Genomic DNA, 15171 nt, shown 5'->3' on the forward strand with positions numbered 1-15171 from the left:
ACCAATGCACAGCTGGAAATGGGGATTCTCCATGTGTGTACACCCATGCTTGTCAGCTCTCAGCTTGGGTGGATGGCTTTGTCTAAAGATATGCTGAGCAGGGGGTAGCTCTTTCCTCGCACCCAGGGACATGGGGGCAGTTCTGGGTGTCCAGGGTGAGGAGCAGCCTGTGGTTGCTGCCATCTTGCACGGCCTCGCTAACATTTGCTCTCCTGCAGAGGCTGCTGAAGGCACTGGTGAGTGTTCCCAGCCCTCTCTTCTTCCATCTGCCCGCCCTCCTGGCTGCCTGGCCTGAGGGGCAGGGGAGTCTCACGTGCTCTTAAGCTGTGCCAATACCAGCAGGGTTGGTTTGGGGTTTTATCAAGTTTTGAACTGGTTTTAAATATCTATTGAATTGCTCCATTGAGAAGTGGATGTTTCTCATGGTGTGTCCAAGTTGCTATGGGAGAAACTTGTCTGTTTTCCAGCTCTTGTGTGTTGGCATTCCCAGCTTCTGGAGGGGCAAGGCAGGAGAGGTGGGGAGAAGAAAAATGGGTTGAATGGGGGAACTTTGATAGGTGAACACTGTTGATCACCATATATGAGTGTGCTGCATGAGTGCTTGGCAGTGTCCGATGGTGGAATTTCAAGGTGGTGTGTGGTATCTGTTCTGTAAGCCTGAGTCAGGAATTCTTCCCTGGTACCCTCAAGCAGAGGAAGAGAGTTGCTCTTCCAGTGACTGAAGTGGCTTTCCATGGTTGCAGTAAGCAGAGAAGCTGGAACAACCTGCCTCTTATTTCCCCACATCCCTACCCCAGCTGTAGGGTAGGATGAGCAGTGACAGATTCATCCTGGAGGGAAACAGCAGCTGAGCAAGGGTAGTTTGGGACAGAGGAGGGTGTGGAGTCTCCTGATCCCAGGGCAGTGGGGATGTTTGACTGCAGCTTGCGCCAGTTTATCTCTGCTGGCTCTTCCAGAACTCCGATCAGGAAACCCTTCTTTCCTCTGGACCTTAGCAAAGCATTCTCCTGCCTGCAGAGACAGCCAGGAGCTGGAGAAGAGTCCCTAGGAAGTTAAGAGGACTGGGGAACATGCATCTTCATCTGCTTTCTCCTGGAGAAATTTAGGAGAGTCCTAGTGCATGTTCCTGGCCTTTCAGCTGCCCTGGCTCCAGATTTCTAGCAGAGCATGGGTTTAGCTGAATGCCTTCTAAGAGGAAAGGCTCAAAACTTTCCAGCCCCATCAGCCACTGAGGGATGCAGTAGGAAATGGATGCAGTAAGCAGCTTTGCCAGTTTGTCTGTGGCTGTTGCAAGTGTTCTGGGCATGATGGGAGCTTTTAGTGGAATTATGGGAGGTGTTTGTGGTAGTGGAGGGAAACTCAAAACAGTCGGTCATGGAAAAAAATGTCCAAACTTGTGTTTGGCTGTCCGTGAAAGTTCTGCTTTGCTGGACTGCATCTCTCCCTTGCCTTGCTCGGCCCTGCCTTCCTTTCTTGCGCCTTCCAAAGCAGGCTGAGGTTCCCCTGCTGTCCCTACATCCAGAGGGCCATGGAGGGTGCGCCTGGGCCTGGCTGGGGGTGGGGTGGCAGACGGGTGCCAGCCCATCGCCTCATCATGGCGCTGGAGGAGCTCTGTGTTAAGATGGCAGTGCCCCGCGACGCTCACTTCCCTCCTCCCGTCTCTCCTCAGGTCCGATGCTGTTGCTCCCAATTTTCCATAAGCAGAATGAGAACCAAATCAAACGTCCTATCGGCACGGTAGAGCGACGGCGGGCGGACTGCGCAGCGCGGGCAGGGCTCAGAGCGGGGCACGCGCCTGGCTGGACAGCACTCGCCTCGCTATGACCGCAGCCCTTCCCTCCGAGTGTTAAAGGTTCTCCTGCCTCCGTTTCCTTGTTGAGCTCTTCCTGACCCAGAAAGCGTGGAAATGTGAAGGGTGTGCAAAGCAGTTGTTGGTTAGTCGTTCCTTCCTCTGTTCCGGCTGTTCCCCCCCAACCTCTGATGGACCATGGTTAGCCAGCTTGTGCCTGTCTCTTCCAGGACATGAGGGTTGCAGGGGATGTGGTATCATGATGGACAGTTCTATACTATAATTAAAAGAATTCTATATTGTTGAATAAAAGTTTTAAAAGAAGCATGCAAGGAGGAGTATTCAGTGGGGAGAGAGCTGTAGAGTGCTGGCAGAGTGAGCTGTTCCCTGTGCCCTGCTAGGACAGGCTGGGTGAGGAGAGCAGGAGGAAATCGTACAAAATCAGTGTGGGCAGAGGCAAAGGAGCCACTTGCCACCTTTGAGGGTGTTTCTCCTTTCCCTCCTTAGGCCCCCACACTCTTCTGAAGGTGCCTGCATGGGTGGTGGCCTGAGTGCTAATGCTGGTACCTGCTTTTCCCAGCCTGGGGGGGGCTTGGGCTTGGCTCTGTTTCTGTACACTGGAGCTCCCATATCTTCCTCTTTTTGGGTTCAGGCTCCTCCTCCCCAGCACCATGACTGCAAAGCTCTGAGCTTGGAACTCCTGCCCAAGGGCCGCTGCACAGCAGGAGTTCCTCTCAGACATGGTCCTGCACTGGCAGTGCTCAGGAGAGTCTGGCTGCTGTGATGGTTGTTGGCCAAGCTGGGCTCTGGTCTTAGGTGTTAATGAACCACTTGAAATTCTGTCTAAAAGCCCCCATCTGGACTCTGTATGACTGTACATGGTCATGTCTCTTGTGTTGTCCCATTCCTTCATTGCCCATATGTTTTTCCCTATACAGTTTTCCCTTACACTGAAGCTGCCCAGGGGAAAGGGTACCTCTGAGACAAGGCTCTTGCCTGGGAAAGAGAGACCTGTTGCTGGTTCCCAGGGAGGGGAGCTCAGCCATAGGCTCCTGCCAGCACAGAACCACTCAGCGCTGCTCTCACCCAGCCCTGGGCACTGGCCAAAGTGGAATTGCAGGAGTGAGTCCTCACACAAAGCCTGTAATGGGTACAGGTGGAAGCCAACACTATCCTGCACATGGAGATTTGCTGATGTGGGCCCAGATGTGGACGTGGGCATCAGGTAAGTTTAACCTACTGGTGCTGTAAGGCAGGGCTTGGTGCATTGCCAAGGAACAGTTTAATGACAGCTCTGTTTTATCCAGGGCTGTGCTGATCTCTGGCATCTACATTCATCAAGACTTTTTTTGGCAGGTGTAGCTCTGGCCAGCGGTGAGAGCAGGGAAGAGCCCATGGCAGAGCCCACCCGAGGCCCACGCTGGGCAGAAGCAGTGCTGTGAGCATGTGCTGAGCTGAGGTCCCTGCAGCACGGTGGCACATCCAAGCACTGTTGTTGTTTGGATCCATCCATCTCCTGATGTGGTTGGATCATGTTCCCCATTGCCACCTGCTGCCTGCTGCAGCCCATGTCCTCTCCAAGTCCACAGCTTGTCTCCAGAGAATGCTCTCAGTGGCTCTTTAAACTGTTGTTTATCAGAAATAAACTCTTCTTTGCCTACCCTTTTTTGTCTCCAGTTTGTCTGGAGTCAAAAAGGTTTTGCTCATTCTGGCCCCTTGCTTCATCCATTGCACAGGTGTCCCACCAAGGCAGTGTGTCCTCCTTCCGTGATTTTCTCTGCCAACTTGCTCCAGGACATGCTGGCACTGCCTCCTTCTGCACCCACTGATGTTTACACCTTTGTTCTCTTCTGATCCCTTCCTCAGCAGCAGCCCAGCTTCCTCCTCTTCTTCTTCCTCCTTCTGCACTGCTCAGAGTTCAGCCAGCGTGAGGTCCAAAGCCTTTGGGTTGCCTCAGCACCCAAAGCCACTTTTGAGCCTTGCCTCCCCCTGCATGTGGTGGATATGGATCTCCTGCCCAATTTTCTTTTTGGTTTTCCCATTACAGCTATCCTTCATCCAGTACTGCTCCTGTAGGAAAATCCAGGCTGGAAGAGTTGGCTGGAGTCATCAGGACAAATCCCAGGATCTCACACTCCTTGTGGGAGTCATTACTTTGTTCTTGGTTTTGCCATGTAGTGAAGGCTTTTGGCTCACAGAAGAACTGACTGAATCTGGTGCTGGCTTTATTGGTCCAAGTGCTGTCCTTGGAGCTGGTCCAGCCCTGGGCATCTGCTCTCCAGCCTCAGTCAAGAGGGCAATGGCCTGGGTTAGGATTTCCCAGGCCATGAACCTGGACCATGTGCTCCAAGGCAAGCACAGACTTGGTGATACTGGAGCAACCTGCTACATTTTGGTCTCATAATTGCACCCAGCAATGTGACACTACAGAGGAGTAACGTTTCAGAAGCTTCCTGAAAATCTCATTCCTCTGAAGGCATTGGATTGCTGAGAATTCTGAAGGGAAGGAAATGCTTTAGTGGACAGTTATTTCTGGAGCAAGCAACCTTTGCTCACTTCTTGGGCCAGGTTATTTTCTTAGCATGGGCCTTTTCCTCCATCTGCTCCCCCAAATTCAATCCCTCTACACCCTGGGAATTGGAAGCAGGGGTGAGGTAACATGCCAACATCTTCCTAGCAATCTTCCAGGTGGATAACATCAGTCTGTGAGTCTCTAAAATACATCTGAGACCTCTTCCCAAATGCCTGCCTCGATTATTAATATGGGTTAATGATTTACAGGGCTCTCTGTGTCTGCCCTCTCCTCTAGCCCACACATGCCGGGGGAAGGAGGAGGGGCAACTACATTTTGTTAAAATTAATTGAGAAATAGGGACAATTTGAAACCACAGCCTATTTCAGTGTGCAGCAAAACATGGTATTAAAGTGGTAAGTGGAGAGTGTGTGAATGAGCCGGCTGTTCAGGAATGGCAGCTGGATATTTGTCCCAGTTGTCTCCTACCATCTGATTAAGGGAACAAGTTATTTCATCGTGCCATATAAAGTGTACTCTAACCCACTGACTAAATATAGCTGATCATTTCTAACTAATGCCTTGCTTTTTGTGTGCTCTACTTGTTTGTGCAAGGAATTGTGAAGGAAAGAGAAAGTGCTGCTAACCCAGGTGCTGTGAGGGAGCGTTTGTAGCCCGTGGGAGAGACAAGCACACCTAGCAGGCAACATTGTTGGGATTTGGATGGGGCATTAGTTAGCAACAGATGCCTGGAGTTAACCTGAAGAACCATAAAGCTGGTGCAGAATGGTAATTTTTATGCTGTTTAGTGTCTGTACATTGAAAATAGATGATGTAAACAGGTGTTATTACAGCCAGAAGGAATGTAATATATGTCAGTTTAGAAATGTAATTTCTAGCCCAAGCTGTTCCTGTTAAGCCTCTTCAGCTGTGCCAAGGCCTTGTCTGTACTCAAAGACATTCTCACACCCGTAAAGCCGTACTTCAATCCCCCCAATATTACCAGGGTTCTGTATCTTATCCCTGCCTGGCTTAGAGCAGCAAGAAGACACAGGAGGTTCCTGGGGCACCCAGGAATGACTGGGGCTAAAGGAAGCAATGAAGTGGAACAAACAACACTCAAATGCTCCAGTCTTGTAAAACCAGCACAGGGAGCCCCTCGGAGGGAAGAGCAGACCCCAAAAGCATCCTCGGACAAAAAGCATCCTCGGGAAAAGTGAACCACGGCGTCCCCGTTGGACCGAGGCTCGTGAATTGCCGGGGGAGAACGGAGATGTTTTTAGAGGTGTCCCCACCTACAGCCCAGGCGTTCGGGGAATGGGATACCAACCACAGGGGACCGGGCACGGTTTGGAGTGGGCTCGGCTCCAGCAGCTCGGCTAAGCGAGGGCAGGAAGAGGCCGGAGCCGGCGCCGCGGTTGCCACGGCAGCGCTCCCACAGCGCCGTCGCCCGGGAAGTGGATCCGGGGCCGCCCAAAGTAGTTCCTCGGTGACGGCGGCGGCGCGGCGCGGAGGGATCCGCCGTGTCCTGGCAGAGCGGCGGCCGCGGCCCGGCCCGGCCCGCCCGGCCCCGGCATGTTCAAGAACACCTTCCAGAGCGGCTTCCTCTCGGTGCTCTACAGCATCGGCAGCAAACCGCTCCAGATCTGGGACAAGAAGGTGAGGCGGCGGGCCTGGGCGGCGGCGCGGTCCGGGAAGCGGCGTGGCCGCTCGGCTCGGCCTCCCGGGGCAGGCCCGAGGCCGCCGGGAACCCCGGGGCACTGCGGACACCTGTGGGGCAGCTCTGGGCCGCCCGCCGGGGCCGGAGCTGCAGCGGTCGGGATACCGGGACCCCCGGCAACGGGATAGCCGGATCTCTCGGGAACTGGTTACCGGCACCCCCCGGGGTGTTTCTGAGGGGAATGTGTTATTATGAGATTTTCTGCCTTTGCTGGGCAGAAGAGCCCGCCCGGCATCAGGAGCTGCAGCACTGTGGGAAAGCTGCAAAAGTGTCCAGCACTGGCCGTAGGCAACGGGATGCCCAAGGCCCCGTGGCCATTGCTGGGGCTGAGGTGGGGGTCTCCTCTGGTGCGTGACCCACCTTTCAAACAGCCTTGCCAAAGGCATGCAAAGGAGGGCTGTGTGGCGGCTTGTAAGGTGTAGGAGAATCGTGAATATGTCATCACTTTGTTTCTCCGTCCTGTCAGTTTTCAGAGTGGTTCTGCTCAGGGCCCCGTGCCTTCTCCCGGGTATCTTGCATCAAGGAGCCCTCCTCAGGATGTTTAGAGATGTTGAGCTGTGCTGCTTCCCCGCGTCACAGACTACCCGTGGTTTAGTGATTCTGCAAAGTGCTTGTTATAACCTCTGAGACCAAGGCTACGACCTGTGTTTGGTTGCTTGTGCATGAGTCTTAGCTGAATTTCTTGTGGTTTCAGCAGGAACAAAAGCCTTCAGGGCAGTTCAGACAGCAGAGATGTTTGACATGAGTGGGCATTTACAAGTTGTGAGATGGGGGACAGGAAGCAGAGACCCATTCTGTTTCCCATCAGTGGGGTACCCATGTAGCTCTGTGAAGAACTGGGATGTCTCACGCTGCCCGCGTGTGTGTCTGCGTTTTGCACAAATATTCATGACTTTAAAAAAGGATCAACAGCTTATTTGGAGGACAGGACGCATTAAAGACTCTTAGACAAAGGGATGTAGCGTGCTGCCAGACTGCATAAGCCATGAGCAGGCTGGATGGACCGTGCTTGGAGGTGAAGGTTGGACTGGAGACCTCTTGAGGCACCTTCCCACATGAATTGTCCTGTTCAGGGTGATGCTGTTATGATTGTGTGGCCCATGAATGGCCAGCAGGAGCTCTGCTTGCAGGGTGGATGTCAGCAGTGGTCCTTTCAACTGCAATAGTCTTGCAATAGTTGCTCTTCCTGTCCTGAAGAAGCACGGCCAGCCTGGGTGTGCTTGTTGTGAGGATTGCCCTGCTGTCTTCAGCGGAGCATGAAATGTCCCTGTCATTTTGGTGAGAATTGGAAATAGTATTTAACATTCTCCCATGTCCTAGGTGCATGCCCTAGATTACTGGGTTCATAACTGTCCTAATGTAGACTTTCATGTCTTTGCAAAAAGAACCAGCAGGCTGTGATTTCTGCTTTTTTGTAGGTCTTAAGGAATATCTCAAGCTTTTGTGACATGGTGAAAACCATATATTTTTCAGCCTTTGTAGGATGTGTACTGCTTGTGCTGGTGGAGAGAGTGTGTGTGAGTGTGTAAGGATGTGCAAGAGTGTGTGTGTGTAGGGGTGTGCAAGTTTGTGTGTGAGAGAGTGTGTCAGAGTGTGTGCAAGGGTGTTCATGAGTGTGTCTGTGTCTGAGTGTGTGTGTGAGAGTCCAGCCCTTCCCTAGAGGCAGTCAGCCATGCCCAGCAGTATAGATCAAGTTCCCTTGGTGACCAGTGGCTGGCTGGTGGCTCCTTTGTATTGCTTGTCCTTGTTTTTACCCCTTAGTCCACTCAAGTTTGATCCTTGCTCTTTTATGTTTGTTTATTTGGGCCTTGGACATGAAGCTTGAGTCCCTTGTGTTCACTGTAGCGTATTTTGATAGATGGAAGTCTTGCACTCAGTGTATGTGCAGCATGCTGGGCCATAAACTCTTGCTGGCACTCTAGGGCAGTGATCAAAGCCTTGGAAACAGCGAGGTCCAGGAGAGTAGGAGCCAAGTGAATGTAGATGGGTCCTCCTGGGGTCTTTTTCCTTCTCCTAACGGAGCGCATGTGCCTCTTTTTTCTCTCTCAGTAAAGTCTGTGCTGTCTGCCCCACTTTTGTTCCAGGTGCGCAATGGCCACATCAAGCGAATCACAGACAATGACATTCAGTCACTGGTGCTGGAGATTGAAGGAACAAATGTCAGGTAGGAGAAGGGCTCTTCTGCTGCTCTGGGGGGACAGGACTCTGCCCTGGAGCAGAGTGAAATATCAGTGCCCAGGAGACATCATCTTCAAACTCTACTGCAGTGTGATGGCAATGTCTTTGTCAATAAATTGAAGAATCTGGGGTCAGATCACTGATACTGCTCTGTGGCAGTGTACTGGGCCTTTCCCTGGATGTGTTTGTAGAGCGCTCTCTCTCTTCCTCAATGAGGCTAAGGGATAAAAATAAATTCCCATTATTTTTGCATCACTTGAAGGGAAGAAAAGCAATATTTAATACCCAGCACTGCCAGTCACTGAAAAAGCAACACTGTCTGCTGCTTATTCTATTGTCTTGGGCCTGTTCTCCTCACGTGACAGCTGCTCTCCCTACAGCAGGAAGATCAAAGGGAGATTTATGAGGGGAGTTGCTTATGGAGCTTCTCTTAGCAACCTTGTCTCCATCGCCCCAGGAGACAGACGCCAGCTCCGTGAGCGGGCTCAGAGTCTCCAAGGCTTCTCCAGGGGTGATTCAGAGCAGGGCGCTCCTTATAAGGGCAGCGGAGAGTCCTCTCCTGCAGACAGAGCCAATGCTTCTCTTCCTCCAAGAAGTGTTGATACAGAACTTGCCAGGCGTGACGTGTACTTCTAGGGCTCATGACCTCTGTTTTCCCAGCCATATAGAGCACACAGGGTCTCTGCTGTGCTCTGGAGGGCTCTACCTGTTCAGTCAAGGGTAGGAGGAGGTTGTGTTGAGAAACAGCACTGACATGGCCTTGAAATTGGGGAGGTGAAACTGTCAGGAAGGTGTTTCATGCCATGGGTGAGAAAAGTGGGATTTGAGAAGCATTCTTTGTGCCTTTTATCTTTTTCTGCCTGCAGCTACCTCTGAAACTCTCCCTGCTGTTACAGGAAGCCCTGGTTGTTGCTGATCACACTTATCCATTTCTGCCTGTCCTCCAAGCCTGTACTGGGCCAAGGGAGAGACTTGGGTTGCCTCGGGCTGTGCACTTTCTGCTGTGTGAGATCCTAAAATGTTTTTCTCTCACCTCTCAGTACCACGTACATCACGTGCCCTGCTGACCCAAAGAAGACCCTGGGCATCAAACTACCTTTCCTAGTGATGATCATCAAGAACCTGAAAAAATACTTCACTTTTGAAGTGCAGGTGAGGAGTGTGCAGTGGGGAGGCCCCTCCAGGGACCACTGAGGAAGGCGCCAGAGAGCCTGCAGTCTTGTGTTGGAACTTGTCCCAGGCAGTGAGTGATCCCCAAAACAGTTTTGCTTTCTTGGCCATGTGGTGTGTCAGGTCTTCTGGTATGGGGGCATCAGTCAGCTCACAAATACATCATTGCTATTACTGAAAATGGGTCTGTTGCCTGTGTTAAAATTACTTCTGCTGTGGAACGGAGGGCTGGGAGTAGAGAGCCCTCTTGGAGATGGGTAGCACTGTCCTGGGGAGTTGGGGGCCCTGGCGCCTCGGTGAGTAGCCTGCCTTCCTTGCCCAGGTGCTGGATGATAAGAACGTCCGTCGGCGTTTCCGGGCCAGCAACTACCAGAGCACGACTCGGGTGAAGCCCTTCATCTGCACCATGCCCATGCGGCTGGACGACGGCTGGAACCAGATCCAGTTCAACCTGTCCGACTTCACGCGCCGCGCGTACGGCACCAACTACATCGAGACCCTGAGAGTGCAGGTGAGAGGCAGGCATGACCTGCCCTGGGAAACCAGCAGCTGGTGATGTTCTTGCTCATTGGGACAGCAGCATGGGAATCTGGGTTTATCCCTGCGTGGATTCTTTGCCAGCCCTGCTCTTTGCAGAGCACTGTGGAAGGAGAGCAAAGGCCCGACTGAGGCCTCACTTTACTTGACTAGACTGGGATGAAGGAGCCCATTTCCATCTTGTTTCTCTGGCTGGCTGTTGGTTAGGGTGAGAGTTGCAGTTCCCTGTGGCATGCCGTGAAGGTGGAGCTCTGCTGGGAATTAGGTGTGTGCTGCCTTACTGTCCAGATAGGCCGGACAGTGGTTGGCTGAATGGGAGCCTGGATGGGAAAGACTCAAGGTGTACAGACCATTCGTATCCCTGGTCAAGCTTGTTTCCTAGTGGTAGTGGAGTGACCCTGCCCTCACTGAGTCCCTTGTAAGAGAGCTGATGCAGTGTTTGTTCTTGCTGAGGACATGGAATTTGTTTCATATGCTAGGGAGTCATGTTCACAGTGTCCAGTGGTGTGTGTTATTTTGAGGAATGCCTGTGCATGGAGCGTGCCTGTTCTTAGTGTGAGGGGAGTGCTGCAGTTCCTTGCAGGACTGCCCTGAGTCAGTCAGCTGAGAGTTGTGTCTCACATACCCTTGAGGGGGACCAGAGCAACTCCTTTTCTGCCAGCTGATAGTGGAGGCAGCACAGACTGGACAGGCTCATTCCTGACCTCAGGGAGGCCCTGAAGTGGGCGTGTTAAAAATGCAGCAGGCTGAGGCTGTGGGTGTTCTGGCAAATGCTGATACCAGCAAAGCGGAGGTGGGTTCACAGTAGAGAATCCCCTTAGCAACTGAGACAGATCTCAGTTGGCAGAGGTGCCAGAGCTTGGCAAATCTTTTGAGTGAGTATTCATCACTGAGAGAGCATCTTACACAAAGCAGAGGGCACAGACCAACATTTCTCTGCTGGCCTGTCAGAAAAGCAAGACAGTGAGGTAGATCTCCAGCTGCTGAGCCAAAGAATCCATGTTGCAGCATGACACCAAAGCTGCATGTGGAAAGAGCATATGGAAAACGGACTGACTCTTTGTTTTGACTCTCAGATCCATGCCAATTGTCGCATCCGACGGGTGTATTTCTCTGACCGGCTGTACTCAGAGGATGAGCTCCCAGCCGAGTTCAAGCTGTACCTGCCTGTCCAGAACAAGGCCAAGGTGAGCTAGATGTGGGAAGGAGGGTGGGAGAACAGTGAGCCAGGCTAGCATTCCTCTTCCTCCTCCTGCTGCCTTCACGACCTGGAGTTTCTTCTGGTAGCAGAGCTCTTGCCAGCTTTGGCTGCCAGCCAGGGAGCACCCTCTCTGTTGCCAGGGTGAGCAGTCTGTCTGGGGTGCTTTGTTGAGTAGCTTTCCTGCCAAAACACATGGAAATTGTCATTCCCATCTAGGAGCAGGGTGAGCTGTTCAGCTGCTCCCCGTGTCCTCCCTGTTTGTGTTGAAGGACTCTGGGCAGTTGCAGCCTCCCGGCATCTCTCCAGAGCTTTCATCCATGACTCAGCTCAGCAACTTTGCTCTTCAGAGCAGCTGCAGCTCCACATTAGTCTTCCAGGAGAGATGCTGTTTGTGTCTCTCTAGCCCAAATGAGTCCCCTGTGATCTTTTCCCCACCCGTGGTGGTGCCATGAGGGGGCAAGGAGACACCATGGCTGCCCAAAGGAGGAGATGCCAAGCTCTGCTCCTGCAGTGATGGGAGAGGAGTGAACATGCTGGCACATTGAGAAATCTTGAGCAACATGCAGCAATTTTGAGGCTTGTGAGGAAGCACCTTCTTTGTCAGGGCCAGCCTGTCCCAATGCAGACACTTCTTTCAGCAGAGACGATTTCTGGGCAAAATTTCAAGCTGCAGAGGGAGGATGTTGGGGACTGATCATAGTGGGTGGTAGAAGGCAGTGTTAACTGTAGGTAACACCTCTGGGGAACCTGTCACTGCCTTCTGGGCTGTAGCAGAGGTATCTGGGGAGTGCTTGGAGCCCTCCCAGTACCGTTGTCTTGTGCTGCCAAGTCTTGTAAGTGTCTCCTTTCTTCTCCCTGCTCTGTCCAGCAATAACACCACGTTGGGAAGAGATGTTGTTGGCGTGCAAATTGTACAGAGTCGGAATTTTCCTGGCTGCTCCTAATGTGTTGAGCCTAAACACTGCAGGTGGCCTGGTACCCAGTCTTGTCTTGCTCAAAGTGGCCATTGTGCCTCCAAAGAAGGGATTCAGCCGGAATTGTGGAGTTAAGTGTATCCTCTTGAAATTAACAATTTTATTTTTTATTTCCTTGTTTTCCATCTCTTATATATGCTCTAAATATGGATGTAATACTTGTTCTTGAAAAGTTATTAAACATTTGGCTCTGTAAATCTGCTTCTGTCTTCTTCCTCCTTTGATGGATACTTAACTTGCACATTTTAGTGCTTCAGAAAGTGCCAGAGAATTTCTTTGAGAACCCAGATGTTAGAATTTGCCTCTGAACTTGACTTTGATCAGCACCCACACTGTTTAAAGGAGAGCACAGATGTGAACAGCAGCAATCTCGTGAGAGGAAAATTAGTGAGGTTTCCACAGAGAAGACAGAATCTGTCTCCAATCCGTGAAGCTTGTGGTACTATGACAAAAACTCATGCTGTTCATGGAAATGGGTTTTTCATTCTCTTTTTCCTTGAAGCCATTTTCCCCAGCGGTGACAAATTAGGTTTCCCTGCCTGTTAGGGCACAGTTTTGTTGGCTGTGTAGTTACCAACTCTCTCCAGCTCCCAGCCAAGCCTTTAGCAGCTGCTTACAGCACAAGGCACACAATAGCCTTCCAGCTGCCAAATTGTCCCTTTCCCCAAGGATCAAAGGGGAGGTTTAGCAAAGCAACGTAACAGGAGCGGAAGTCTTTTCCTGTGCTGAAGCTGCCCTTCCCTGCCTCAAGCCAATCTGCCTTTGTTGTAGAAAGGCTTGCAAAGGGGAGGCCAGAGACTCCATCAGTAACGGGGTGAGTCTGGGAGTAGCTGTTGCCTTTCCTCCCCGGGGCCAAGCCCCCCACGGATACTCTGGAGGGCAGGTACCAAAGGCTGGGACTGATCCTTCCCTGGGCTGTGCAGTGAGTGGGGAAGACTTCACTTCTGTTACTGCTCTGTAGAATAAAGCTGGTCCCTCCCAGGAGGAGGAGAGCCTGCTGAGAGACATCTGCCTTAAATTCTGGGTTTAATCCTGTCCACGGAGTCCCCACCTGGTTTAAAGATTTGGCATGCCTGTGCACCCTCTCTCTGCACCTCTGTGGCAAAGCTCTCAGGACACCTGTAATGGAGCTGCCTCACCTGCACCTTTAGAGCTGCTGGGCTTTGAACTGGAGGTGCTGCTACGTGGGGCTGGATTGCACCTGCAGAAGGCTTTCTGGAGAAGACCTTTGCAATTCTTCTAGCAGCTGAACAGTGTGGTAGCTCTAAGGAGACCAGCCAAGGAAGCACACATGAGAAAGCACCGTTCATCTTGCATTGACATATGTCAAGGCTTGGCTGGACTTGATTTGTTAAGTGGAATCGCACTGGATCGTGTGCCAAGGGTTGGCCTTAATGAAGTCCACGGTGAGGCTTTCTCCATCTTTGCAAAGCTTGCCAGAGCTGGAGGAGCTGCTGAGCGGATCCATCAGACCCCAGCAGGGTAAAATGTGCATCCTTTCCCGCAAGCCCTTGCTCAACACCATGTGTTTTGGGCAGTCTTTGGCAGCTGAACACTCAGCAGGAGCTGCTGCTGCCTTTCCCTGCCCTGCTGAAGCCTGTGCTGGAGTTGCCCCTGGTCCTTGAGGAGTTGAGCTCACTCTGAGTGACTGGTCTTAATGCATTAAGAGGGGCTGGGCTCCCCTGGGCCCCAAGCTGGCTACCTCTGCAGAGATCAGATGGGCCCTGCTGCCAATTCCTGCTCGACCTCTAGGAGCTGTGCCAGCGGATTTGCTGGAATAAACTCCCAGCCACAAACCCTTACATCCATATGGACCTTCTGTGTACTTTTTAATACGAAACAAAATACTGAATCTTCCTGTTTACTTGCTGCACAAAGTGGAGCATCATCAGATACTGGCTCTTTCCTTTATGGCCAGATGCTTGGTGATCTACGCAGTGTTCTTCCAAAACCTTTCTCTTTAATCCCTCTCTCCCATCAGAACTTTAACCATGTCACTAAAGGTGGGTGAAGTTGGATGCTCTCCCTGTGGGAGAAGAGGATGCTGCTGGCAAATGGGCGAGAATGTCAGAGGCATCCTGACAGCAGCCATTTCCTAAATGTCTACAACCAAAACTCCTGTGGTGGAGCACCCAGCTTCTTACTGCTTTGGTTATGGCTTTTAATCTGGCTGGGATGCAACATCATCCTACGTGGAAAGAGTGGAGGAATGCAGGAAGGAGGTGGGGGCAGAGATGGGAGTCAAGGATGGCTACTGCCTACCTGCTGCCAGGGCAGCCCCAGCTGGGTCTGAGGGGTGGGCACAGGGGAGTCCCAGTTCAGTGCAGGCAGCCTGTGGAGAAAAGATCTTAAGTATCTCCTCGTTCCCCTTTGTGTGGGTGGCCTGCACCTTCCTTCCTGCATAATTCCTTGTTGCAGTTCATGTCTAGTGGGAGAGAAAAGAATCTTTGTGGGGAGCCCTGGTTTCAAACCGAGGCAGTTTTCCTTCCCTGCACCAGCTTTTCACCTTTGTGTTCCATTGGCTGGGGCAAGGTCCTGCACTTGGGCACTTTGATCAGGACCTCAGTGCTGGGAGCTGCTTTCTACATGAAAGGCAAAGCTTCCCTTTGAAAGCGTGGGTGCTGAAGTACGGTGAGTGCACAGGCTGCAGCTCCTCGGAGCAAGGGACACTCCCTGGGCTGGGCCAGGCGGCAGCAGGCTGGGGCTGGAGCAGCTGGCAGTCACTGTGGTGCGAGCCAAGGCTGGGACATCCCGTGGCTCCGGTGGCTCTGCCTGGGCAGGTGGCAGCTGCTGGCAAGGCAAGCAGGCAATAGGACTTTCCAGAAAGCTTTCTCCGTTTGCTCTGCTGCCGGGGCAGAAGAATCCTGTGTGAGTGTCCAGCCCAGCAGAGTGGCAGGACACTGGTACAGGCTTCTGTCCCAGCCTGTGCTTGTCCCCTTGCACTTTGTCACCCTCCTGTCAAGTGGGTCCTGACACAGAAGCACAGAGCTGTGATCACGGAGGTGATAAGCAGGAATAAAAAAAAACTGGGCCAAACTCTGCTTCTTGTCCATTCTGCATCTCCCTGGATGTCTTGGGCCAAATGTTGTC

General features: G+C 52.2%; 1 protein-coding gene across 2 annotated transcripts; it reads left to right on the top strand.

The window, feature by feature from the left end:
- Positions 1-5796: 5796 nt before the first annotated feature.
- Positions 5797-12282, top strand: CFAP20 (cilia and flagella associated protein 20). 2 transcript variants are annotated; one of them, XM_010403482.3, is made up of 6 exons: positions 5798-5960; positions 8106-8185; positions 9240-9351; positions 9692-9880; positions 10983-11093; positions 11976-12282. In XM_010403482.3, exons 1-6 carry the CDS (start codon positions 5877-5879, stop codon positions 11979-11981), a joined length of 582 nt encoding a protein of 193 aa, XP_010401784.1. In that variant the 5' UTR covers positions 5798-5876; the 3' UTR covers positions 11982-12282. The 2 variants fall into 2 exon arrangements, with proteins under 2 accessions (XP_010401783.1, XP_010401784.1); XM_010403481.2 differs by lacking the exon at positions 11976-12282 and having other exon boundaries at positions 5797-5960; positions 10983-11102.
- Positions 12283-15171: the final 2889 nt, after the last annotated feature.

This window comes from Corvus cornix, chromosome 11, assembly GCF_000738735.6.
Source record: "Corvus cornix cornix isolate S_Up_H32 chromosome 11, ASM73873v5, whole genome shotgun sequence".
NCBI lineage: Eukaryota > Metazoa > Chordata > Aves > Passeriformes > Corvidae > Corvus > Corvus cornix.

Coding starts and splice junctions, on each gene's coding strand:
- CFAP20 (XM_010403481.2), top strand. CDS start 5,877: ATGTTCAAGAACACCTTCCAGAGCGGCTTCCTCTCGGTGCTCTACAGC. Junction 8,186..9,239: donor ATTGAAGGAACAAATGTCAG/GTAGGAGAAGGG, acceptor CTCACCTCTCAG/TACCACGTACATCACGTGCC. Junction 9,881..10,982: donor TCGAGACCCTGAGAGTGCAG/GTGAGAGGCAGG, acceptor TTTGACTCTCAG/ATCCATGCCAATTGTCGCAT.